The sequence below is a fragment of the Xenopus laevis genome, chromosome 4L, assembly GCF_017654675.1.
Source record: "Xenopus laevis strain J_2021 chromosome 4L, Xenopus_laevis_v10.1, whole genome shotgun sequence".
Lineage (NCBI taxonomy): Eukaryota > Metazoa > Chordata > Amphibia > Anura > Pipidae > Xenopus > Xenopus laevis.
The window spans coordinates 66,149,124-66,175,332 of NC_054377.1; the positions used below are offsets into that span (position 1 = coordinate 66,149,124).

Here is a 26,209-nt window from a genome sequence, read left to right on the forward strand (position 1 = left end):
TATTATGTATAAAAAAATGCAGGCAGGGACCATAGACTAGTTGTTGCTGCTGAACATAATTCTATAAAGAATCCTATATTTCTCTTTATAATGGAATGTAACATCAGGGTGGTGGTGCTGAAAGGACAGCGCAGAAATCTCCAGCCTCAGCTCTATTAGTGGAACATTACTGAGCAAAGTCTCCCAACCCTACATTGGCAGGGTAAACTAGGCACCATATAGAGGAGTAGGGAGTGTGAGTGCTGGGCAGGGGGAATTAGACTCCATATAGAGGAGTAGAGATAGAGAGTGTGACTGCTGGGCAGGGGGAATTAGGTTCCATATAGGGGAGAGGAGTAGGGTGTATGGCTGCTGGCAGGTCCGGACTGAGAATTAAAATAGGCCCTGACATTTCAGGTACACAGAGGTGCAATTTACCCGCATAAAGGCCCAAACAGCCCCCACCAGCCCACTAAATACTGACTTTCTATGGGACCTTATAGCAGCCCCTCTAGCATTTGCCAGAACCCACAGATTGTCAGTCTGGGCCTGGCTGCTGGGCAGGATGAGTAGGCTCCATATAGAGGAGGAGAAGGAGGGAGTGTGACTGCCGCTATAATGAGAGAGATAAGCTGTCTCTTCTCTATCTAAAGTCAGCTGGAGTGTGGAAGCTGTAATGAATTTAGAGCAGGTTACACCAGAAAACAATTCCAGCGCTAATAGATTTCTGATGGGAAATTTGCTGTGTAGATGCAGTTTCTATGCTGCCAGTATAGTGCGCTACAAGGTGGTTTTATCTGTGATGTTTGTAATTTGTACGTGTGACTAGATCACTCTGTCTCAATGTAAATGCCGGTTGTTGCTACTTTTAGCCTGTCCCAGGCTTGCATTCTAATTTATAGCGACTGAGATGCCGGACTCCCTCATTGTGGGTTTGGGAATGACATTGTCTAGTTCCCTCATCATCACTCATTTCAAACAGCTATACTATGTGCAAATCCTCCGCACACATAGCTAGACTTATCAGGAGCGGCTGCGTGTATTTGTACATGTGGGGGAATGAGGGCGCACACAGAACAGCAGCATCAGTCGCATAGAAGCAGCAGGCAGACGCTCACTATCGCACTGTATGCGCGGCGGGTCGGGATTGCTGTTGGTTCTCCCCGTGGATGGCAGAGAGGGGAGGGGACATGCGTACAAGCTGCTCATTCAGTGTCGGAGTCTCACATCCTAAATGAGCCTCACTAGTTCATTTCAGCTGGAAACCCATGACACTGAGTCGCTGGCTGCAACTCCTGGCACCTTGGCAACGGCTTCTCACCTGTGAGCAATGAGCCAGGGATCGGGATAGATGCCCCGGGGCACAACTAAGCCTCATGGAAAGTGGGGAGTTTTGTGTGAGAGGGAAAGTGCTGTTGACTCCTGATGGATGTGCTTAGTGCTCAGCACACGACTGAAGAGGTGACATTACTGCAGATCTGGGGCTGTTTCTGCTGAAGCCTCTCTTCTGTCCCCCTGTGGTACCACATTAACCTCAAGCTGTCTCAGCAGGACAACTTTGTTGCTGTGGCCAAGAGCCGGGGGCAACAACTTCCAGATGGGAAATGAAGCCTACTGAGAGCCAAATAGAGAATCTTCTATACAGTTTGTACTGGATGTCTCATTGATCAGCCTCACTGGCCATGTACCCACCTCAACAAAAGATTCCAGTCTAAAGTCAGGCTTTGTGGTGAGTTCTTTTGGACAAAGAGCCAAATCTGCAGCAAAATGGTGTTGGAAAAAGTCTACTTTATATTGGAAGGTAAGATCTCAGTGTTAACCTTAACAGCCCAGGATCTTTTTTTTACATAGCCTTCTTATAGGCAGAGCCCCCATTTAGAGGGGACTTTATATATATATATATATATATATATATATATATATATATATATATATATATATATATATATATATATATATATATATATATATATATAGAATAAATAATCCTGTTTTGATAACATGCCTGTGGGAAGGAATAGGCACCTCATTGGAACAATAGAAACAAATGAACCAGTATCCCTATTATTAGACTGGAGATGATTTCTCCTGGTTATAGCAGTACAGTGGTTGCCCTTACCCTTTGATCAGCAAGCCGGAATTTTTCTGTGTGCATATGTAATGACATGTGTGAGGTGAGTGGGTTATGAGGGATAACCATTGTGATCAGGCAGCTCAGAGGTTCCCCCCATTTGTCTCACAGTGAAATGTCTAGTTCAATATAACATTGCTATCTGGTCTTAGATGGCCCTCTGCTGGGGAGATTCAGTCCACTTTGTGCAATGATATATCACCTAAGCTGAAGCAAGAGCAGAGGACATTGATCCTATGGTGGAAGCTACAGTTTGCACCAATGCTTGCTACCCTCACCCTATGGCTGCATATTAACTATCCTTTATAGCTTACGAGAGCTGACAGATTAAACTGTAGTAATGGCACCATACTGCTGAGACATCCCCCCTTCTTACACCATCATCCATCCATATTACATAAGTACGATGGGTGAACTAATGCTGATCGTAATCCCCGTAGGGGCTTTATAACACAAAATGATCCTTCTTAGGATTTAACCCCTTGGAAATTGGCAGCCTGGTACTAGGCAGATGATTAGGAAGCAATTTTGGAAATAACCTTTATTGGCATGGCGGTAGTGTTGTGGGTTCCTATCTGAAGGTCTTGTGTAATTGGTCTCATTGGTATTCCAGCCTGTTGATGCTTTGCTGATTTTTGGCACAGGACACTGCATCTTATTTCAAGCTAACACAAATCAGACACTACCCCCTTATCCAAGCTGTAGATCATAGAGATTTCTTACTCATCATAAGGTCTTATATCTGTACACTTGACTCAAAAAGTTATATATATGACAACCAACAACAATTTAAAAAATGGTTTAAAGGTGGAATGTAGCCTTAATCCAAAAAGACGGCAGCAGAATGATGACAGAAATAGCAGAGATGCATTTTTCCCACTATTGCTACATTGGATTTTTTCACTTTCCCAATATGTGTGTTCTTCATTCTCTTATGCTTTTTTTTTTTAAATTTACATTTCCACAAATTCAATTCCCAGAGATACTATCTTACCCATTCACTCTGTGGCTAAGAACATCCAGAAGCAATTATGTGATTTCGGAGGAGAGAAGTGCTATAAGCATTTCACTTCAACATTCTTGGGAATCTCCATGGAGATTTCCAATTCAAATGCAAAAACCCTGTGCATTTATTTTCCTGCCGATGTATTGAAATGACACAGTGGGTCAAAGGATGTTTGTTAGGGAGCCCTTTCATACATAACCCTGAAGACAAACAGTGTTGTGTCAATGGAAGGGACTATGTAAGCCATTGCTTAGTGGACTGGGCATAGACCCAAGAAAAAAATTACAGCAACTAAATCTAAAATATTTAAGAAGCATTATAATTATTCTCAGTGTCACACAACTTTCCTTTATTTTATCCTTAATTAGCTGCTATAGAAATAGGCTGAAAAACAATGCACAGTTTTGGTGGGAAAAATAGGACTTTATTATGAGCAATGGTGGTCAGAGTGTCAGGCAAATCTCCTATTAACAAAGCCTAACGCCTATGGGGAAGCAATATTCTCAGTCAGTATATGGTAACAATAGATTGTACCCCTTAACCTGGCATAGTTTTTAGTTCTGCTGGGACCAATGATCTGCAGTAGATAAGATCTTCCTTCTATGGAGTTTGGTAATAATGTATAATCCAACATCACTTGCAAAAACAATGGTCAGTGTGCTGTGCTAAGTAGGATCTGCCATATTTACATAAGTTATCATAAATGCAATGATCAGTTTCGGTCACTTTGGTTTTTATAGTTCTTGGCGGTCATCACACAGGAATAGAAAACTGCAAAATATGAATAAAAATGTGGTACTGGGCTGTAGAATTGGGATTATTTAGCAAAAGCCTGTAATAACTGCTCATTTGTGGTTTAAAAGCTAAATCAGAACAATAGGTGATTTTTCTTTTAAATTTGAGGTTGAACGGTAAAAATTTCCATCTTGCACCCTAAGAGTTAATAAAGTTCAAGCTGGGCTCTGGATGTAAACCACATAATTAAACTAAATGGAATCATTCTCTTTAAATGCAATTGTCCAATGGAAACATGTCCTTTTATACCAAACTCTACATTAACCAAGGGCAGGAACTAAGCCAGCAGAAACATTTGGCACAGTACTGGTCAACTAGAACCTTAACCAGATGAAAATGATCAACTTAGCCATGTATTAACAAGCCAATCCATTATTAGTATTTTAGTCACCTATTTCTCTCTCCATTATTGTCTGGAAGATGTGCCCATTTTTTAGATGCCATTAGTAAATTGAAAATATGTTTTAATTATCTGTAGGTCCCAGATGTGTGAATGGGGCCCATGTCTCAACAATAAATGAGCTTCTCATGTCCTTCCAGTGTTTGCTGAACAGTGAAACAGGGTATGGTGTAATTCAGCTTACACTTATATCTGTTACTGGCTGGTTGGACTGCAACTGTAGTATTTAGTCTTCTTATGGTAGTATTAGTATGAAGAGGAGGAGTGTGCTGAGGTCTGTAATGAAAGCAACAGCATTGGCTTCCCTTATTGTCCCTCTCTTACTCCTCTGTTATTGTGAGCCGTGTTCCTTTCATAATCCACTTTAAAACAAGTGCTCTTATGTTCATAGTGTACATACAGATATATACAGAGACATATACAGGTATGGGATCGGTTTTCTGGAAACCCCTTATCTAGAATGCTCTGAATACAGAAATGCCATCTTCCATAGACTCCATTTTATCAAAATTATCCACATTTTAAAAATAATTTCCTTTTCCTCTGTAATAATAAAACAGTACCTTGTACTTGATCCAAACTAACATATAATTTGTCCTTACTGGAAGCAAAACCAGCCTATTGGGTTTATTGAATGTTAACATGATTTTTGGGTAGACTTATAGTATGAAGATCCAAATTACAGAAAGATCCGTTATCCTGAAAACCTCAGGTCCCAAGCATTCTGGATAACAGCTCCCATACCTGTACATCAGAATATCAGATATGATGTATAAAACAAGTTGTGTGCTGTTTTTCTTCTGTCGGTTTCTTCCGCAATCTCCTCTGAGCAAACCTTTTAAAAATCCTTCCTAATACTAAGAGGTTGCCTGCCAAACGTCAGATTTCCATTAGGTTCCATATTACTGATTTCTTAATCAAACCATATTTTTTAGCTCTATGTTTATTTCCTACTGGCTCCAACTCTATCATTTTTCCATTAGTGCAGCTGTGCAGCTAAACCATGTTGTTGCTGCAAGACTGAAACGCTCACTAAGGACTTGCACCCACTTGCCACTAACGCATTTTGTATTGTTATTCCCACCTCCAGAATCCTATATACTGTACACCAATTAGCATTCCTTTTGTATTGCTCTGCTTTGCTTGAATATACTTTTTGCTTGTTGTTTTAATCATGAAATATATAAGGTTTTGTTATTTCTGGACCAAAATAGGAAATCTGAAGCTCCTCCATGTTTGGTACTTGCAATGCAGAGAATTACACTGTAGATTACTTATAAGCAACCCCTCCCTTTACTCCTTGTTGTGACTGTTTTGTAAATAAGAGTTGGTTATACAGGGGGATTATCTGTGCACCAGAAATCTAATTATCTAAATCCCACGGACCAAACATGGAGGAGCTCCCAGTAACGTAACTACAGGCGTGGGGCCCGGGTGCAGGCCATGCAGCCAGCCCCCACCCCCCTCCAGAAGAGATCCTTTTGTCGGATTCGGGTTCGCTCGAACCACCGGCAGCCTGAGGGGTGCAGGCCCTGGTGCAGTCGCACCCCCCCGCGCCACCAGTAGTTCTGCCACTGGGAGCTTCAGTTTCCCAGTTTGTCTTGGGAAACAACAAAAAACATAGATTTTTCATGAATAAACAATAGGAAAAAAATATTCAAGCCCTATACATTTTATTCAAGGTGAACAAGGGAGAATATGGCTTCTTTAATTGTCGATTATTAGCCTCATGTTGAGTGTGGAAAATACTTAGAATACCCAGATACCTAGATTTCTGAATGGCTAAGACTGATATAGTGGAACTCACAGGGCATTTGGACAGACCTACTTCCTAATTCCTTTGTTTTCAAACACCAAAGGCTGAGGATTGCAGTGCTAACTTTGGTTCAGTGGGATTGAATGGGCACTATGGACCATTGACTTGAAATATTGTAGACTTTGCAAGGCATTCCATTTGCGTTTGGACTGTAATTGACCTCAGCTATTTCCTACCTTTATATTGCATAACTGTTGTCCTTTCTTGCAAACCATGGGTTAATAAGGGGCAGTATGGACCCTAAACTGAACTTTAAGGTAAACACATGTAGCAAACTAAATTTGCATTTTTTATATAAAGCGATTGAAAGGTAGGACTTAATTAACCACAGAGAGCTGTAAAGGCGTCATTAATTTTCATTTACCCTGCAGTAATTGTTTTTAAATGATTATAAAACACTCTTGCCAAATGGGCTTGTACAAGAACAAAGAACCTTTATTAATAATAAAAGGAAAGCTGAATAATACTGGTTGCCCCACTGTAAGAAGCTCCAGCAGAGGCTAGTAATCTATCTGCAATCTATTTGGATGTCAGTAACAAAAATGACTTGGCACAAAGTGTGTCGTGCTTTTGAATTCTTTTGAGTCAGACTGTAATCCCTCTTAATAGAATGCATGTGGAGACTCATTAGTCTCATTGTAAGGATATGATATGAAAATATGAGTAGAGCAGGTGCAGAACAATATATTTTTAATGGGTAGATTTATTAAAGTCCTTAAATGAGCTCTTCATGTGTTTTATGGATGATTTACCCTGTACAGGCAAGGTTTCATGCATGCTGTATGCTCATTCACCTGATTGCCATAAAGCATGGACTTTATCAATGAAATTATTGTGGAGGTCCCATCTACCAACTGCACCAGGCAGCTAAGCAAGGGTTTTCTGACTAGGATGCACTTTCAGTCTATTTTTCTCCTAGCATTAGTTAAATCCCCTCTGTACCCATAACTGCTATAGACTTTAATCGTTACAAATACATTAGAGGACATTATAGACAAATAGCAGGGGACTTTTTTACCCATAAAGAGGATCACCGTACCAGAGGCCACCCCTTTAGACTAGAAGAAAAGAACTTTCATTTGAAGCAACGTAGGTGGTTCTTCAGTGAGTTTGTAGAATGCACTGCCGGCTGATTCTGTTAATGCCTTTAAGAGGAGCTTCTGTGATTTCTTGAACAAGCATAGCCCCAAACCCAAATAATCTAACTATGTAACTATGGGCTGAGACATATCAGTTGTCCAGAATTAGATTAACCTTCTACAATAGAACAGTGAACATATAAAACAAGCAGCTTACATACAAAGCCTATCTTTGGAGAAACCACTTCTCTACCATCATTCTTTAAATTGTTATGAAATAAAAGTCGGTAACGGAAAAAATATTCGCAATATTCGTTGTTATGTTTGCTCCAAAAGATTACGACACCTTCAGGCAATTCTTAATGTTTTGCAATGCGCAATTAAAATTCGCAATGTTTTAACAGTTTAATGAAGAGTATAACATTAGGAAATTAGACTTTTTATTCGTATTTATACTAATTGTTTTGGGCTTTGCGACTTTTATTAAATTCCCCCATTAATATTGACTGTCATACATTCATACTGCACAGGCTATGTAACTTAAAGAGCTTTATTTATCTACATTACATATGAGTCACCATTAGGTCAGACTGTAGGGATGCAATGGCTCGGAGTAAGTATAATGCTTCCCTGTTTTTCATTAAAGGGATCCTGTCATCGGAAAACATGTTTTTTTCAAAACGCATCAGTTAATAGTGCTACTCCAGCAGAATTCTGCACAGAAATCCATTTCTCAAAAGAGCAAACAGATTTTTTTATATTCAATTTTGAATTCTGACATGGGGCTAGACATTTTGTCAATTTCCCAGCTGCCCCGGGTCATGTGACTTGTGCCTGCACTTTAGGAGAGAAATGCTTTCTGGCAGGCTGCTGTTTTTCCTTCTCAATGCAACTGAATGTGTCTCAGTGAGACATGGGATTTTACTATTGAGTGTTGTTCTTAGATCTACCAGGCAGCAGTTATCTTGTGTTAGGGAGCTGCTATCTGGTTACCTTCCCATTGTTCTTTTGTTTGGCTGCTGGGGGAAAGGGAGGGGGTGATATCACTCCAACTTGCAGTACAGCAGTAAAGAGTGATTGAAGTTTATCAGAGCACAAGTCACATGACTTGGGGCAGCTGGGAAATTGACAATATGTCTATTCTGCTGGAGCAGCACTATTAACTGATTCATTTTTATACACAGCTCCACTTTTAAAAAATGTTTTTAACAGCTGTCCTTTTAAGGCTTCCATTGTCCATTTTATTCAGTGACACTTGAAAAAGAGGTTTTGTCCGTTCCAATGTGAATTCTATAGTACATAGCATTTTACCTTGTCTTGTGCAAGAGATTTGTAAGCTACTGAATGTCCCAGCCCTGCGGCAATCAGAATAGAAATTATTTCCAAAGGTCTCATGGAGCTTACACTACTCTGAAACCTACAGGTAAACATTTAATCTTACTTTAATGTACTTTGTAAAACAGAGCCTATTCATACAACTTTTCTTGTTTATGTTCCTTTATTTAGTAATGTTTGAATTCTTGTGTATTGTATGCACAGGGTACTACCAGTTATATCCAGGATCGGGGGCCCACCGGGACTAATTTCCAGGGCTCCCTCCGACCACCCGCCCTCCTATATGAGTGTGCATGGATAAAGGCGCCGCTCTGCGCGCCTGCGTGAAGATGCTGTAGCACTCAGCGCTCCTAAACCAATAGGTGCTGCGAGCATGCGCAGATGGCATTGCGCGGCGCCTGAAAAAACTTTTTTTTCCCCCGAATCTGATTGGGAGTGGGGACTGGCCCTGCGGGGGCCCATTAAGGGTAGGGGCCCACCAGGTTTTTTCCCGACGGACCAGTCCGACACTGATTATATCTACATGATTACCCTGCAGGATTTTGTTTTTAATAGTCTTCAGGATCAGGAGTAGAGGCGATTGCACACCATGCTAGATAAGAGAGCTCTTCAGTTCTGTTGTTACCCATCATAAACACTAACAAGCTTGAGAGAATAATATTACCACCATGACATGCCTCACAACTTAAGGCAGGCATCTGCAACATTTTTAAGATCATTTTCACCCCATTCCAGTTAAAGGGATTCTGTTAAGGCAAAACATGTTTTTTTCAAAACTCATCAGTTAATAGTGCCTCACCAACAGACTTCGGAACTGAAATCTGTTTTTCAAAAGAGCAAACTGATTTTTTCATATTTAATGCTGAAATCTGACATGGGGCTAAACATGTTGTCAGTTTCCCAGATGCCCTCAGTCGTGACTTGTGGCTCTGAAAAACTTCAGTCACTCTTTACTGCTGTGCTGTAAATTGGAGTGATATCACCCCCCCCCAGCAGCCTATCATCAGAACAATGGGAATGCAACAAGATAACAGCTCCCAGGCAATATGACCTGAGATTGCTGCCTACACACCAAAGTAAAACAAAATACACCTGGTGGTTCAGGAATAAAATTTTATATGGTAAAGTGAATTATTTGCAGTGTAAACGGAAATAAAAGCTACACCATAAAATTTATAACAGAATTCCTTTAAGGACATCTGCATGTATAGCATGGCACCATAATCATATTAAAGGGGAACTATCGCAAAAATGAAAATTTAATATAAGCTTGCTTCATCTTACTGAAATAAGAAACTTTCTAAATGCAATCAATTAAATATTCTGTACTGTTTCTGAAATAATCCAGTTTATCTTCACTATTCCTCTCTCACCATAAATTTCTCTTCATTCTCTCTTCATGCAGCAGGGTGTCAGATAATCATTGACAGTTAGATCCAATATATCTTATAGGGGGGGCTCATTTTGCCTAGAAGATGTATTAGAGCTCACTCTTTTAAAATCACCTCTCTACATGCAGGATTTGTGCAAAAGGCAGTTATTTTTGTTTGTACTGGAATAAGTTATTTGAATGAGCTCTAATTCATCTGCTAGGAAAGGAAGCCCCCCTATAAGATATACTGGATCTAACTGTCAATGAATATCTGACACCCAACTGCTGCATGAAGACCAAATGAAGAGATACAGTTGCTGAGAGAGGGATAGTGAACATAAACCTGATTCTTTCAGAAATTAATCATATTATTTAATCGATTATATTTACAAAGTTTCTTATTTCACTATGCTGAAGCTTATATTAAATTTATATTTTCGCAATATTTCCCCTTTAAGACAGTGGTTCCCAAACTGTGGGGCTGCTTCTCCAGAGGAGTTCAAATCTGTGGGAGGGTTCCAGCCTAAAGGCCCATAATACCAAACCACAGTAGGGTTGCCACATTTTAGCCGATGGAGACTGGGCAGGGGGTGGGGCTGTGATGCAGAGGGAGCGGTCCGTGATGTTGGGGAAGGGGCTATGCCTCTGCGATTGGCCGATTGCCGTGTCAATCTTATAGAATCCTGGCCAATGTTCCTAATTTGGAAAACAGGGCAGGCAGTTTTGACATAGGCAGCCCTTCAAATTACCGGGCTGTCTGGGTCAAAACTGGATAGGTGGCAACCCTAAACCACAGTCAATTATAAGCTTTAAAGAAAGACAGTCACAGTGTTGTTTTTTTTTTTTTTTTTTTTTGCATTGAGTGCCAGGAAGGAGATTTTATAGCACAGCAAATTAAAGTATTTAAAAAGTAAAGAAGAAAACTGTGGCTGTTTCTTTTTGTGTCCTGGCCATAATCCTGTATATGATAAGTGTTTTTTTTTACAAAAAATATGAATACATGGCTTTTCAGCAGTGCTAAACACTGCATCAGATTTATCTAGTCTTATTTAAATATCCAATTCTGTTTCAGTCAATAATTGTGAACTGCTGGTGACATTTCTCTGGCACCTTACCACTGTTTGAAATACTCTTTCAAAATTGTTCATGAAATAAAGGCTGACATTTACTTTGCTCATGGAGCTTAATAAAATAAATGATGACTAAATCCTAATAGCTTACAGCTAAAATCAATTCTTTCACAAATTTAAGGATCCCGGCAGCTTGTATCACCCTTCCTACATTGAAAAATTTCAAGAAATATATTTTTAGGCTTACCTTGAATATATTTGTGAAACCTTAAAGCCTGTCTTAGTCATGTCTAGTAAAACTGTAACTTGGGATTCGAACATATCATCAGGGCACAATTTTAGTGGAAAATAAAAGGAGCAGCGCGGAGTCACTGTTCCCAGCTAAAATGTCTCGGGGGCCCAGTGTTGAAAGACTTGTTATTAACATGCATGTTGATCCTGTTTGAATGCGTATTTTGTAGCTTACCTTGAATTAAAGATATGTGAAATCAACATGCTATGTATAAAGGCTGTATCAGTAGGATATACCCACTCTTGGCAAATTGAATATGCCATTTCTTGATAATGCTTTGTTTTAAGTATGATGCAGCTTATTTATTTATGCAGTACAGGTATGGGTTAAGTTATCTGGAAACCTGTTATCCAGAAAGCTCTGAATTATGGAAGTGCTGTGTCCCATACACTCCATTTTATCCAAATAACAGATCCCAAGCATTGTTGATAATAGGTTCCATACCTGTATCGATTCTCTTCTGTTTGGTAACAGTCTCTTTCCATAGACAGCATTAGAACAAGAATGTTCTTCACTTTAAATTTTGTCCATATTATTGCACATGTTGTTGTGCCAGCTTCTCAACATGAATCAGCTTCAAAGCAGCAGGAGAGGTAATGCAGTAAATGTACCATATTTGGGACTAAAATGTGTTTACATTTCACAACCAGCACTTTATAAATAAAAATATACAATATAAAGGATTTTCCAAACCTAGGTGCTCATTGATCAACAATGTGCTAAGTTTATTTTGTGTTTATTTCTGCTACCAAAGGGCAGTAGTTTCAGGGTCCTGTGGACAACACACTACCTACTGTACTGTATATGATTGTGAAGAAGGTCATATTCCCAGAATACTTGGGAGCACTCAAATAATTTTGTTTGAGGTGTATTTTAAATACATTGAACATGCAACTGTTTTCCGCAAAACTGGTAAAACCATAAATAAGTTGATATTCCGCATTTAAGGAATTGTGGAAAGACACATGCAAAAGGGTAATATGTCCATTCCAATAATGTAGCATCCAGTGCAGCAATAACAAGAAATACAGTGATAAGGGACATATTGCTACTGTGCTGATTCATCACATAAGACTACTGCCAGCTGAGGAATATTGCGGAACACCCTCCACACTGGACATAACATAGGAAACTGGCAGCCCCATTACAATTCTGATAATAGTTAAGAATGGTCAATAACCTTCCCACAATAAATATATTCAAAAGTACATTAGTACCTGATCACGTTTCAAATACCTTTTTCAAACAGTTTGGGGAATAATTATGATTGTAAAGGTTCTCCTACCTCTGACCTGCTTTCCCTACTCTGCAAGCACAAAAGGCTTCACTTTTCATTTCAGGTACAGACAGTTATTCTCAAATCAGAAACCTTGCACTCAGTTGTGGGCTGCTGCTTAAACTTTGTCTAGTTGATTTGGGCTTCAAATGTAAACACATTTTAGTCCCATATATGTAAAATTTACTGCATTACCTCTCCTGCTGCTTTGGAGCTGATTCATGTTGAGAAGCTGGCACAACAACATATGCAATAATATGGACAAAATTTAAAGTGATGAACATTCTTGTTCTAATGCTGTCTATAGAAAGAGACTGTTACCAAACAGAAGAGAATCGATACAGATATGGAACCTGTTATCCAGAATGCTTGGGATCTGGGGTTTTCCGGATATCATGTCATTAAATGCATATTAAATGCATATTAAATAAATCCAATAGGCTGGTTTTGTTTCCAATAAAGATTCATTATAACTTAGTTTGGATCAAGTAAAAGGTACTGTTTTATTACTACAGAGAAAAATAAAATAATTTTGAATAATCTGGGTTATTTGGCAGGGCCGGATTCCTCGGGCGGGTGCCCCAAGGCCGCTTACTCCGACGCCAACGCCGCGAGCACAATTGCAAAAGCGCCGGCGAACGGGGATGCACCTAGGCAGGTGCACGGTCCTAGCGCCTGCACTACACCCTCCTGCAGTTGAATGGGGAGGCACAGGTCCCCATATTGCGGCTGGGCGGCATGCCATCCCTAATTTTTTGCCGCTCTAGGATCGGGCCTTTGTGGCCTCGCCACAAATCTGGGCCTGTTATTTAGATAAAATGGATTGTATGGGAGACGGCACTTCCATAATTCAGAGCTTTCTGGATAACAGGTTTCCAGATAACTTAACCCATACCTGTACTGCATAAATAAATGAGCTGCATCATACTTAAAACAAAGCATTATCAAGAAATGGCATATTCAATTTGCTAAGAGTGGGTATATCCCACTGATACAGCCTCTATACATAGCATGTTGATTTCACATATCTTTAATTCAAGGTAAGCTACAAAATACTCTTTCAAACAGGATCAACTTTCATGTTAATAACAAGTTTTTCAACACTGGGCCCCCGAGACATTTTAGCTGGGAACAATGTTCTGCCTACTGAATGTCACCTGGAACACTTCTATATTTATTATACTGAGCAGCTGCTGCATGACGGATAATCACTTGCATTTTGAGAACAAAACTGGACAGTGTGTATAACCCTCTTTGCCAAAATGAAACCCTCAATATCTTTTTTATTGCCTTGTTACAGGGTCCAAACTAGGGGTAGGCACAAGAGGCAAGGGCCGAGGGCGCAAAGCTTGGGGGGGCGCCACCAGGCACTTACCTGACATGCAGCCTACCCCTATTCCGGCAAGTGTTACCTCAGTGAAAGTGGGTGCGCTCTGTGAAGTCGAAGTGCTTTGCGCACGACCACACACGCGCGTCCTCGACTGCGCAGCGTTGCGCACGTGCGTCCTCGGTTGCGCACGTTTACGCACAATTACGCACGCGCGTCCTCGGTTGCGCACGGTTACGCACAATTACGCACGCGCGTCCTCTGTTGCGCACGGTTACTCACAGCTGCGCGGGGGATCGAAGTTGCCAGCTGGGTTGTCTGGGGCAACTGAAAGACCTGGCCCGTCACTGAATGTACTTTTGAATATATTTATTGTGGGAAGGTTATTGACCATTCTTAAAGTGATACTGACACTAAAAAATGAATTTTAGCATATGAATGTACATTAAATGTTACCTGTAGGTCATGTTGATCATTTTTTGCTGAGAGGTTTGTTTTTGTATATAATTGTTAGTTGAAGTTCCTAAGCCTGACTCTCTGACACTCTGACTTTGCCAACCTGACTGTCCCATCTCAGCCTGTTAGTTACAGTTTCTAATGCTAACGGACTCCTGCTGCACAAACATGGCAGCCCCCTCATACAGGAACATGGGGGATCAGACAGGTAATGTAAAAGCATCGGGCAAATACTTTATGGCAAAGTTGGAAGTAGCTTGCAAAGCCAATATTATAATAGATGTAAAAAAAAAGTTTAATTTCAGGTGTCAGTATCTCTTTAACTATTATCAGAATTGTAATGGGGCGGCCAGTTTCCTATGTTATGCCCAGTGTGGAGGGTGTTCCGCAATATTCCTCAGCTGGCAGTAGTCTTATGTGATGCATCAGCACAGCAGCAATATGTCCCTCATCACTGTATTTCTTGTTATTGCTGTCCTGGATGCTACATTATTGGAATGGACATATTACCATTTTGCATGTGTCTTTCCACAATTCCTTAAATGTGGAATCTCAAATTATTTATGGTTTTACTAGTTTTGCAGAAAACAGTTGCATGTTCAATGAATTTAAAAATACACCTCAAACAAAACTGAGTGCCCCCAAATATTCAGGGAAGATGACCTTCTTCACAATCATATACAGTACAGTAGGTAGTGTGTTGTCCACAGGACCCTGAAACTACTGCCCTTTGGTAGCAGAAATAAACATAATATAGATTGAGCACCTAGATTTGGAAAATCCTTTGTATTGTATATTTTTATTTATAAAGTGCTGGTTGTGCCTGCAGCTTTCAGATGATGCCAGCCATGACAGACCAATTAATGAATAGGCTGGCCATGGTCGTATCTATTGAATATGTTGAGTTGAGACTTTAAGCCGTCAAAGAAATTTCTTCCATTCTATCCCTTCATCTTGGCACTGTTACAGTTAAAGGTGTGGAAGCGTATAAACACTGGGGGTCATTTATATACTTCACGCAAGGCAGATTAGTTCGCAAAGTGAATATATTTGCCCTGTGCATGGTTATATTTATAAAGCTGAATAAGAGGGTGCAAACAGAATTGCAAATTTTTTTTTCACAATGTCTAAAAGAGCTTTTTAAATATGTCAAAAATTAGCAAATTGCGAATATTTATGCACACACTGGTGCTCATTTATAAAGACTGGGCATATTTGCACCTGGGCAGTAACCCATAGCAACCAATCAGTGAGTGGCTGGAAAGCAGGCACAACCAGGCCTCTGAATGGTTGCCATGAGTTATTGCCCAGGTGCAAATTTGCCCAGTGTTTATAAATGAGCCCCACTCTGCGACTGAATTACGGCACAACTTTGGTGGCGGAGAAAATATTCTCATAAAAGTTTTGCAAAGTGCGAATTTAAGTTACTGTCAACGCTATTTTCGCGCACAACAACCTAGCACATTGGGTGCGCTCGCGTAAACTCAGTGCACCATTTGCGAAAATGTATTCACAATGCGAATTCACAAAAAACGGAAAGACGGGCACAGTAGTGCAAGTTTTTTTGCGTTCAGGAAAAAACATAGGCAATACAACCATTTGCGAAAAAATATGCGCTGCACAAACTTTATAAATGACCCCCACTGTGGGTAGTGTATATCGCCTGCCAGTGTTCTGCCTACTGAATGTCACATTTAACACTTATATATTTATTATACTGAGCAGCTGCTACATGACGGCTTGTCCGTGCTAATCATTAGCATTTTGGGAATAAAACTGGGCAGTGTGAATAACCCCCCTTTGTCAATTTCTTTTTTATTGCCTTCTCACTAATCAAAATGATTAGATTCATTTTTACCTTTAGCTTGCTGTTCACTGTTAAATGAATTTACTTCAGGTATGCAGAAAAAATGATGATAACTTAGATAACACTGCACAAAGTAAATCACTTTCAGTAAAACTACTTTCCGATTGCATTAAAGTCTACTTGCCCAGACTGCCGCTATACAGTAATGATAAGCAAAAAGCTGTAGCTACGTCTGGGACAAAGATGCTCAGTCAACAGCTTTCTGATGGATAACTGTCACTGCTTCGGCTTACTGTCAGAGGCATTCATGCTTGTTTACTTTCCTTCTGCGTAATGCCCAAAAATCCTCTGGAAGTTTGATTCTAATGCTAAACATGAAATGTCTTCTATCTATGTGTGTGTATCTGAGTGTTCTACTGTACAGTAAATAAGCTGCAGAGAAATTGGGCCGGCAGCATGCAATAGAAACGGTGAGACAGGATTTCTTTTTTCTTCATTAATATAATGCTATATTATAATAGCATTGAAAGAAGTGATTTTTATAACATTTTGCAGTGTATTTATATGGCGCATATGGATTATTCTCTAAGGTCATCATCACACACACACACTTTGGTCAATTTTATCTGCTGCCAATTAACCTGCCTGTATATTTTCAAGTAAGGGACAAAACCAGAGTACCCTGAGGAAATCCACTCAAGCACCCATTTTTATTCATTTGCATTTAGGGGCAGATTTATCAAGGGTCGAATTTCAAATAAAAAAAAACTTCGATATTTAAATAAAAAAAGACCAACCTAAATTTATTAAAAAAAAAATCAAAGTTTTTTCCCCACGGTGAATGCGGTAGGCTGTTTTCGTTTGAATTAGAATCGTATGAATTGAAGTAACATTGTATTCATTCGAATTCGATTCAACTTTTTTTTAAAAAAAAAAAAACTTAGATTTTTTGAGTCCACCTATTGACTCCAAATAGGTTCTAGGAGGTCCCCCATAGGCTAAAACAGCAATTCGGCAGGTTTTAGGTGGCGAATGGTCGAAGTCGAATTTTTAAAAAGACAGTACATGATACATTTCTATATTCAAATTTTCGAATTTTTTTCAAATTCAAGTTGAATTTGGACTATTCCCTGGTCAAAGTACAAAAAAATAGCTCTAAATTAAATTTTTTTTTACTTTGAATTTTCACTTCGACCCTTGATACATCTGCCCTTATATAAAGTTAATTTTAAAAAAAGCAAGGTCTGGTGATGTAATTGTGCTAAAAAATAGTGAGCAAATAAGTGTCATGTGTTTTTGCTCAGCTTAGAAACATTACAAGACTTTCATGTTATTTGACTTACTTAGTCATATATATTGTGTAAAAACTGCTAATATCTTGAAAACTCGAAGAAAGGACCCGAGGGTTCTGTGGAAGGGATCAATGAGCCTTTGAAATAAATACACCACACAACCACAAAGGCTTGATAAAGGGTCCAGTGTGGCCTGAAACGTTGCCAACATTTTGATGTCTACTTTGAGCCAATAAAAGCAGTTTTCTTTGCACTACAAATTGGATCAGTGTGCTACAGTTTCCTTGGACTTCTTTGAAATAAAAACAGTGAGAAACGCTCAGAACTTTTATAGAGAATAATCAAATTCAGCAGATTAACCCCCATATTTAATAAAAGGCAGGATAAGTAACTCATAGTAACCAATCACATATTTGCATTTAAACAGGTGGTCAGTAAATTCTACCTGCTGATTGGTTGCTATTAGTTACTGCTCATGGGCAAATTTAGTGCCTTCTTTTATATAACCCCATAGGGGTGGCATATTGTTTTGCTGTACAGGTATTGGATATATTATCTGTAATACTTGGGTCCTGTGGATATCATTTGGAAAACCCCAGTAAAATCGTTTTGTGACCACCAAATCAAATTTATGTTAGCCTAGTTTTATCAAGTCAATGGATATCTTCTAATGGTGCCATTTCTTGTTGGACAGTTCCAGTTTTTGGACCTGAAAAGGGGTGTATTCACATGAAATGGGTGGTGCTTTGGGTAGATTGGGGGCGTGTTGAGACAAAATGGGGCATGTCTGGGGAGGATCAGGGGTATACTCTAATTTGATTTTGGAACTTTGAAATGCTGGGAGGTGTGAAAATTTACTTTTTAATTATTACTAAAAAAAGGAAATCACAATAAAATTGTTTGTTAAAATAGGATATGACATTTCTTTATGGTTAATATGATAACACAATTTTTCCTGGTCCCCAGGGGTTCTATTGTATGTGAAAACTAAAATTATCTGGTATTTAAATATTCACATTTTACTTGGAGAGAAAGCATGTGTCATCTATCATAATATTGCTGTCTACTTTAGATCACTTTCCACTGAAGTTGGCACAGACTTGCAACTGTATATTGGTGTGTATTCAGGGGATATTGACACATATAGGAGTATAGGAAGCAAGCTGTGATAGGTAGGGAGCACATTGATTGGAGCTATAAGTAGCAGGGGGCTGCAGGCTGGATATTCCTGATATATGCACTACGAATATGTCATAACATCACATTTATGAGGTGTGGGGCAGGGTGCAAAGTTCAAAAATTGGGTGCAAAGCGCAATGCTTCGCAACTTTAGATGCAGGTTTTTGTGCTCCAAAATGGAGCTTAAAGACTCATTCCTCTTCCATGGATTCAGCACTGTATTTACAAGGGGTGGGCATGGATACCTCATAGCTTGCTTGTCATTTATTTGTGCATACTAGGAACATAGTTGCATAGTTAAATCGGGTTTGCATTTGAGTGAGCTGCACTCTGCACCTTATGCAAGATTTTTAATCTGGTGCAAACTGCAATCAGATTGCCTGAGATGCAATTGTGTGCCACTCAAGTCTCTTACAGTTCTACTTGGCATGGTAAATGATCCTTATTGTGTACTTTGTACTCGTACCCACATTTTCCCCTTAAGGGATCTTTTAATTATGCACTACTATAAATTGGCTGCACATCTCATATCAGCATTTGGAGCTCTCTGGCTTGTTGTTATTTTTAGTCTTCAGAAGTACTTTTAATTTAGTTTTTAAATGAATTTTTTATCCAGTTTCTCATTGAGACCATGTTTTCTTGATCTACACTGATAAGGTTGACCAAAAGAGCCTTGAGCACAATAATAAGAATGATTTGATGTTGATAAGTATGCTTACACATCTTCTTTTCTCTTGCAGTGTTGCTGATAACTATACTAGTGGTGGAAGGCATTGCAGTGGCCCAGAGAACACAAGGTACTGATAAAATTAGCATTTTTCCCTGTAACACTGTGTCTTTAAATTGATTTGCCTTTATAACATGGCCCTTGACTTACACAATAAAGGCCAGTCTTAGGTAATATTCAACAAAGAAAAGCAGAGTGATATACAGTATCAAGCACATACTAATAACTGTGATTGAAGAGAGAGAGAGCATCTGCGATAGTCCCAACCCCACACAAGGAGTAAAAGGCAATAATATTCACCCACACAAGGAGGAGCGATAATAGGACCAGCATGGCAAAGTCAAGGAGGGCCTGTATTGTCTCATTCAAATAATTATGAGCTCTGAGTACAGAAGGAACTATCCCAGGGGTGCTTCGCCAATGAGGCTAGTTGAGGCTGTCCCCCACTAGGTACCAGGGGCGGCAAAAATGCCACTCCTGGTACTTTAAGAGCCGAATTTCCGGTGTTCAAACCGGAAATTCGGCTCTTCTAGTGCAGAGAGCGCAGTTAGGCTCTCTGCACTAGTGTATTGGCCCTCTCTGCTGGCCTTGTGGACCCCCCCTGGACGCCCTCAGGCGCAAAAAGGTAAGTGCACAGGGGGAGGGGGGCGGCAGAAACTGCTGCTGCCTCAGGCGGCAGAGGGGCCAGGATCGCCCCTGAACTATCCTCTGCCATGGTTGTGACTGCAGGGCTTCCTTTGGTCCATGCAGGGATACCTGCTTTGCATACTGGAGTAAAAAACTTGCTCTGTTACAAAATAAAAATACAGCACTATGTACTTTGCTCATAAATAAGCCTGTAAATGTCTGACTCGTTTATTTCCCGTGTTCCCAAGCAGTGTAGCAAGGCTTCTCATTCAGATGCTAGATAATGATTTGATAGCATCCATTTGTTAAGCATTTTTAGGTTTAATTTAAAATTCAGAGGTTCCAGATTTTTTGGTCCCTCCAGCGGGGGGAGCTTACAGCCATTTTGATGCCAGAGACAGGTTTCTTCTGCTCAGCAGCCTAGTATTCCTTTGCCGTTATATATTAGGAATTCAATCTGTGCCTTCCTTCTCTCATTGAACTAGAAGAATTTTCCTTCTATGGATGCCCTACCTGCATCACTTACATTTTAAATTTTCCTTAAAAATTAGAGACCCCGGTGGTCATCTTGATGCACTAAATATGTCACAGAATTCACTGATAAGTTAATTAAAATATATGCTATATGTCGATTCTGAAATATAGAAGGGTGTTAACACAGATTTAGGTAAACTGTCACCTAGAATGATACTTTCAATATAGAAAAAAAAAAAATTGCCAGAGATTGAAAAGATCAGTGTTCTTGTACCAGGGCGAGATATATTGAGTGGTAATTGGTGTGTTATTGAACATTTGATGATCTAAAAAGAGCATACTCTGGAGATATCAGAAACTGTTTTTGTTGCAGGTACATTTAGAATGGTGAAAAATCAGGATTTGCTTCATTCTGCCTTGTAACACAAAATCTTTGTTTATAGATGTCTGTGCAAATACTGTACATGTAGGAGAGTTTCCCATTTTAAATGGACAGTATACTGGGCCCACAACCCCTTGTATGACTTCACAGGGCCACACACTGCTACTCACCACATGGTAAACTGACAGGTTCCACCAGCAGATTTTATTCACTGAAACACACCAGAGTCTTTCCATTCAGGCACACGTTCCACACATTGTAATTTTTCTTCAAACACAGCAAACGTATAACACTTCCATAAAACCAGTTTTCCTTGGTTAGGCACACCTTCTTCCCCGTTCCTTAGGAATTTAGCTCCCACTTAACCGACTAGTGGTCCGATATATGCTACACTCGTATCCCTCCACTCTCCAATAGTGGTCCGATACCTTCAAGGTGATACCCCTCCACTCTTCCATGTTAGGCCTTTTTAACCAAACCCTCCTGACCTGAAGCCCTGGTGTCCTTCCTACCTATTCTTACACTTTAACTGGTTCCCTAACTAACAGAGTGTCCGTTGGAAACTAATTCCTCTTCCTCCTCGATGGGGCCACAACTGCCCTTACTAAATACCCTCCCTAACTCTTGCACCTAGTGCTTGCTCACTTAGGATCTTCTCTATTCTAACTTTTGCTAAGCTAAGCTGTTGGGTCCTCACTTACCCTGCCAGGAGATGTTATTCCGGTCACGTCCTCCTATCAAGTGGCTTCACTTAGGCACCTCCTTTTATGCCCTTCTCTGTCCCACAGTGGCCTCTGGTGGCGGGCTAAAAACGACACTTAAAATTACTGGTCTAATGCTGATTCATACAAATTACACCCAACACACTTAAACATATATACATTTCACATACAACACATTTCGTCACATAAGGACATTTTGTCCTTAGCAGCCATTAAAAGGATTGTTATTGTGAAGATTACCAAAATACTATAGCACACATAGCTATCTTATACAGGAACAGTCCCTGGTTTTAAAGGCCAACTGCACCAGTGAAATGTAACAAGCAGTTTTTAGTGTCTGCTTTTACTCTATAGCCTATAATTATTGAAATTACCTCCTTTGAACTAAATTGTATAAGTATAACTGTTACCATCAAGCAAGATTATTATGGCTGGTGTTACATTATACTCATTATACACTGTTTTATGGCACAAAGAATGCCCACTCAGAGAAATTCACAAATCTCTGTTAATTTTTATGGGAATCTTAGTGGTTTTTTTAAGGGTTTTTTTAAATGGTGAAAACTCACATTCATCCATTGATAAATAGCTTTCTCAAAATCCTATAGAAAAAGTATGGACTGTGGAAGCTCAGTTTTCATTCTTTCATTAATATACTCTAAAGACTCAAAGACATAAACATGTATAAAAATGTGTGTTTAAAAAATATGTGCAACTGTGATAGTCGAAGAGCTTGCATATAAAGTGGTGTAGTGAGCAACAATGGTTAGTTCAGCTTCAAGTTAACATTCAGTATGTTGTAGAATTGCTAATTCTGAACAACTTTTCAATTGGCCTTCATTTTTTATATTTTTTGAATTATTATTATCTTCTTCTTCAGACTTTCTCCAGCTTTCAAATGGGGGTCACTGACCCCATCTAAAAAACAAATGCTCTGTAAGGCTACAAATGTATAGTTATTGCTGCTTTTTATTTTTTTATATTTAGGCCCTCTCCTATACATATTCCAGTTTTTTATTTAAATAAATGCATGATTGCTAGGGTAATTTGGACCTTAGCAACTAGATTGCTGAAATTACAAAGTGGAGAACTGCTGAATAAAAAGCTAAATAACTCAAAAACCACAAATAATAAACAATGAAAATCAAGTGCAAAATGTCTCTGAATATCACTCTCTACATCATACTTAAAGGTGAACAACCACTTTGAGAAACTTGCATAGCTTGCTAACAATGCTTATGCAATTTAACTCCCATTGTTTTCACTGGACAGGGAGTTACAAAATGACCGTATAAATACCAGTGCAAATGTGTTATAAAGGGGCACTAATGATTGTAGAATAAATGTGGAAATGGAAGCTCAGCAGTCTCAGCTCAGTTCAGGGTGCAGATTTATAAAAATGCAATTCGTTTTATAACACGTTGCACTTTTTGGCATTGATATTAAATTTGCATATTCATAAATATGCCCCAGAGTGTCCCTGGACACTGTCATAAACAGCAGAGGAGATGAAGCATCAATAAAGACTTGGCTTTTGATATGTTTTATGATTACTTTTTCATCAAACCAATCTTTGTTTCATCTAAAAGCTCAGTTGTAGCCGGGGTGAATAGGTTTTTGCAGTGTTTGGTATTTTGTGTTAAATATTTCAACAAAAGCAGCTCCTGGCAGCTCTGCGCTTTGAAGTTGCCAATACTTTATATGTATTTTTTTAATTTCTGGGCATTTAGCAGCAGTGCTAGTCCTTGGCTGTGAATACTGAGAGAGAAGAGCCCCAGGATAAGTATCTATACTATGCAGCCATTACTCATAGTGCTTCTGCTTCCTGGACAATTACTTTTAGGCTTGTAAATCTGAAACATCAAACTGTTCATTGTTATAGCATTTCGTTTTGTACAAGTATTTGTTTCCAGCTGAACAGACAGTATCCTCATGTGCCCACTTGTAATAACTATGCTTTACAGTAAATCTGTTATCTGCCAGTTCTTAATCCTAACTGTCCAGAACACAACATCTTGCACTGGATTTCTCTGCACCAAAGTCAACATTTCTCAGTCATTTTGTATCAGGGGTATTATTTTGCAGTATGACAGGCAGTACAAAATCTATTTTCTCTGTTTTTAGAAGGACAAAACATAGGAACTAAACACATTCCAATGCCCCAGTGTGGTACGTGGGTTCGGACCATTAATGGAGGTCATTTTGCTTCACCAAATTTTCCAAACACCTACCCTCCTAACAAGGAATGTGTCTATATTTTAGAAGGTATGTATATAGTTTTCTGATATGGGATGAATGTCTTTAAATGATGATGATGTAAGAAATAATAACCGAAAAAATATTTAATGCAGAACAGTGTAAAAGCTACGCGAAGGGTCTGGGCCCCTCAGATCACCAGTTTGACATGCTGGGGCTTGGCCAGGGACCTGACTGGGTATGACTTAAGTCATATGAGTTAAGCAATGTGACCTTCAGTTTGGCTAGATTTTAGGTCTCAGCTTTCCTCCAGGTAAGGACAGCTGAATTATATTCTGCAGCTCTGAAGATGTGAGAGCCCCGTAAATTAACTGAAGAATTCTGATAATGATATCGGAAACAAAAAGATTAGTAGTAAATTGAAATCCAGAGGTGGCATCTTCTTTTAGGCTGCAATTTCTGCACAATGACCATGTGGGAATAAACCTGTTATATTGCATTAAAATGATAAAACGTGCATGTATAGCACGTGCTGCCTTTTTAATGACAGAAGAAAGATTAACATAGAAATGATGGAGTGCCTCACAATTACATTTTATGCACTTGGATTTACACAGATAAACACAACTACCTGTACAAACATGCAAAATGAAGCATTTTTTCTTTAAAAGGCAAAATTGTGATGCAAAATTGATACACTGGCTACCTGAGAAAAAAAAAAGATATATATTTAGCATTGCTTTAATGAAGTAAATCTGTCGCCCAGAAATAAAATTGCCTGGCTTAAAAGAGCTACATTCGAGTAAGGATGAGTATTTTCAGTTGAAAGCAACCATGGAGATATACAGTATATCTCTGAAAGTGCAGCCTCAGGCAGTAAAAGCTCATTAATGTGCCAACTGAGCCACCAGAGCTCATTGTTAATCTCAAACCCCACTTCCTCTCTTAGTGAAACCCTAGGTGTCTTTGCTAACAGGTGGGTCGAACAATATGATATTTTGACATGTAGAAAGGGCACTGCCATTCCTTTCTTAACATAGGAATGAAGCAAAGTGATCAAGTGTGATCAAGCACAGTGGCGTAACTAGATATTACTGGGCCCAACAGCAAATTATTTTTCAGGCCCCCAAATGTCTAGAGTTTGACCAGTTTTACCAATATTTATTGAAATTGTATATGAATTAGGGCCTCATGGGGCCCCTATACTTCCTGGGCACCCCTGCAGCCACAGGGTCTGCTTCCTCTGTAGTTACGCCCCTGATCAAGCAGAAAACAACACATTTTTAATTTACCTCGATATCTGCTAGGGATACACCAAATCCAGGATTCGGTTCGGGATTCAGCCAGAATTGACTTTTTGTCACAAAACAAGGAAGTAAAACACGTTTTCCCCTTCCCTCCCCTAATTTGCATGTGCAAATAAGGATTTAGATTCGGTTCGGTACTCGGCCGAATCTTTTGCGAAGGATTTGGGGGTTCAGCCGATTTCAAAATAGTGGATTCGCTGCATCCCTAATAGCTGCATGCTGCTGAATCATGTGTTTACCTTGAAATCACTTTTCATAGTTATCAATGCATCTGTATCTGCCAAAACATGTGAATGGGTACAGAGAAGGGCTAAAGGAAAGCAAAGAAATGGGTGTAATGCAGTTCTCAGTTATTATTCCTCTATCATTCTTTGTTACATAAAACATTTTATTTAAGGTACTGTTCTAGTTCAATCCAAAAAGGGCCAACCTAACCCAGACAAGTTGGATGTTGAATGTTGCTTGGCTTGATTTAAAGGTGTGGTTCACCTTTAAGGTAACTTTTATTATGTTATAGAATGGCCAATTTGTTTATAGTGTTATAGTTATTTGCCTTTTTATTCTGACTCTTTTCAGCTTTTAAATGGGGGTCACTGACCACATCTAAAAACAAATGCTCTGTAAAGTCTACAAATGTCGTTATTGCTACTTTTCATTACTCATCTTTCTATTCAGGCCTCTCCTATTCATATTCCAGTCTCTTATTCAAATCAATGCATGGTAATTTGGACCCTAATTACTAGATTGCTTAAAATGCAAATTGAAGAGCTGTTGAATAAAAAGCTAAATAACTCAAAAACCACAAATAATAAAAAAATAAAACAAATTGCAAATTGCCTCAGAATATCACTTTCTACATCATACTAAAAGTTATCTCATAGGTGAACAACCCCTTTAATAAGGTTACAATATAATATCAGTTTGGCACACATTAACTGCAGATTGGAATACAGCAGTGATCCCCAACCAGTAGCTCGCGAGCAACATGTTGCTCTCCAACCCCTTGAATGTTGCTCTCTGTGTCCTCAGAGCAGATGCTTATTTTTGAATTCCAGGCTTGGAAGCAAGTTTTAATTGCATAAAAACTAAGTATAGTACCAAGTAGAGCCTCTTGTAGGCTTCCAGTCCACATAGGGGCAACCAAATGGCCAATCACAGCCCT

At 39.3% G+C, this 26,209-nt stretch overlaps 1 protein-coding gene across 2 annotated transcripts in view; it reads left to right on the forward strand.

Moving 5' to 3' along the window:
* The first annotated feature begins 908 nt into the window (after positions 1 to 908).
* The window catches only part of neto2.L (neuropilin and tolloid like 2 L homeolog), a 32,399-nt gene continuing 7,098 nt past the window's right edge, over positions 909 to 26,209 (forward strand). The window contains exons 1-3 of one of the 2 annotated variants that reach the window (XM_041590235.1): positions 909 to 1,780; positions 19,353 to 19,409; positions 23,669 to 23,809. In XM_041590235.1, coding sequence (XP_041446169.1) covers positions 1,747 to 1,780; positions 19,353 to 19,409; positions 23,669 to 23,809 — 232 coding nt within the window. In that variant the 5' untranslated portion in view covers positions 909 to 1,746. The remainder of the gene's footprint in view (positions 1,781 to 19,352; positions 19,410 to 23,668; positions 23,810 to 26,209) is intronic. The other variant, XM_018258043.2, reaches the window with a different exon arrangement.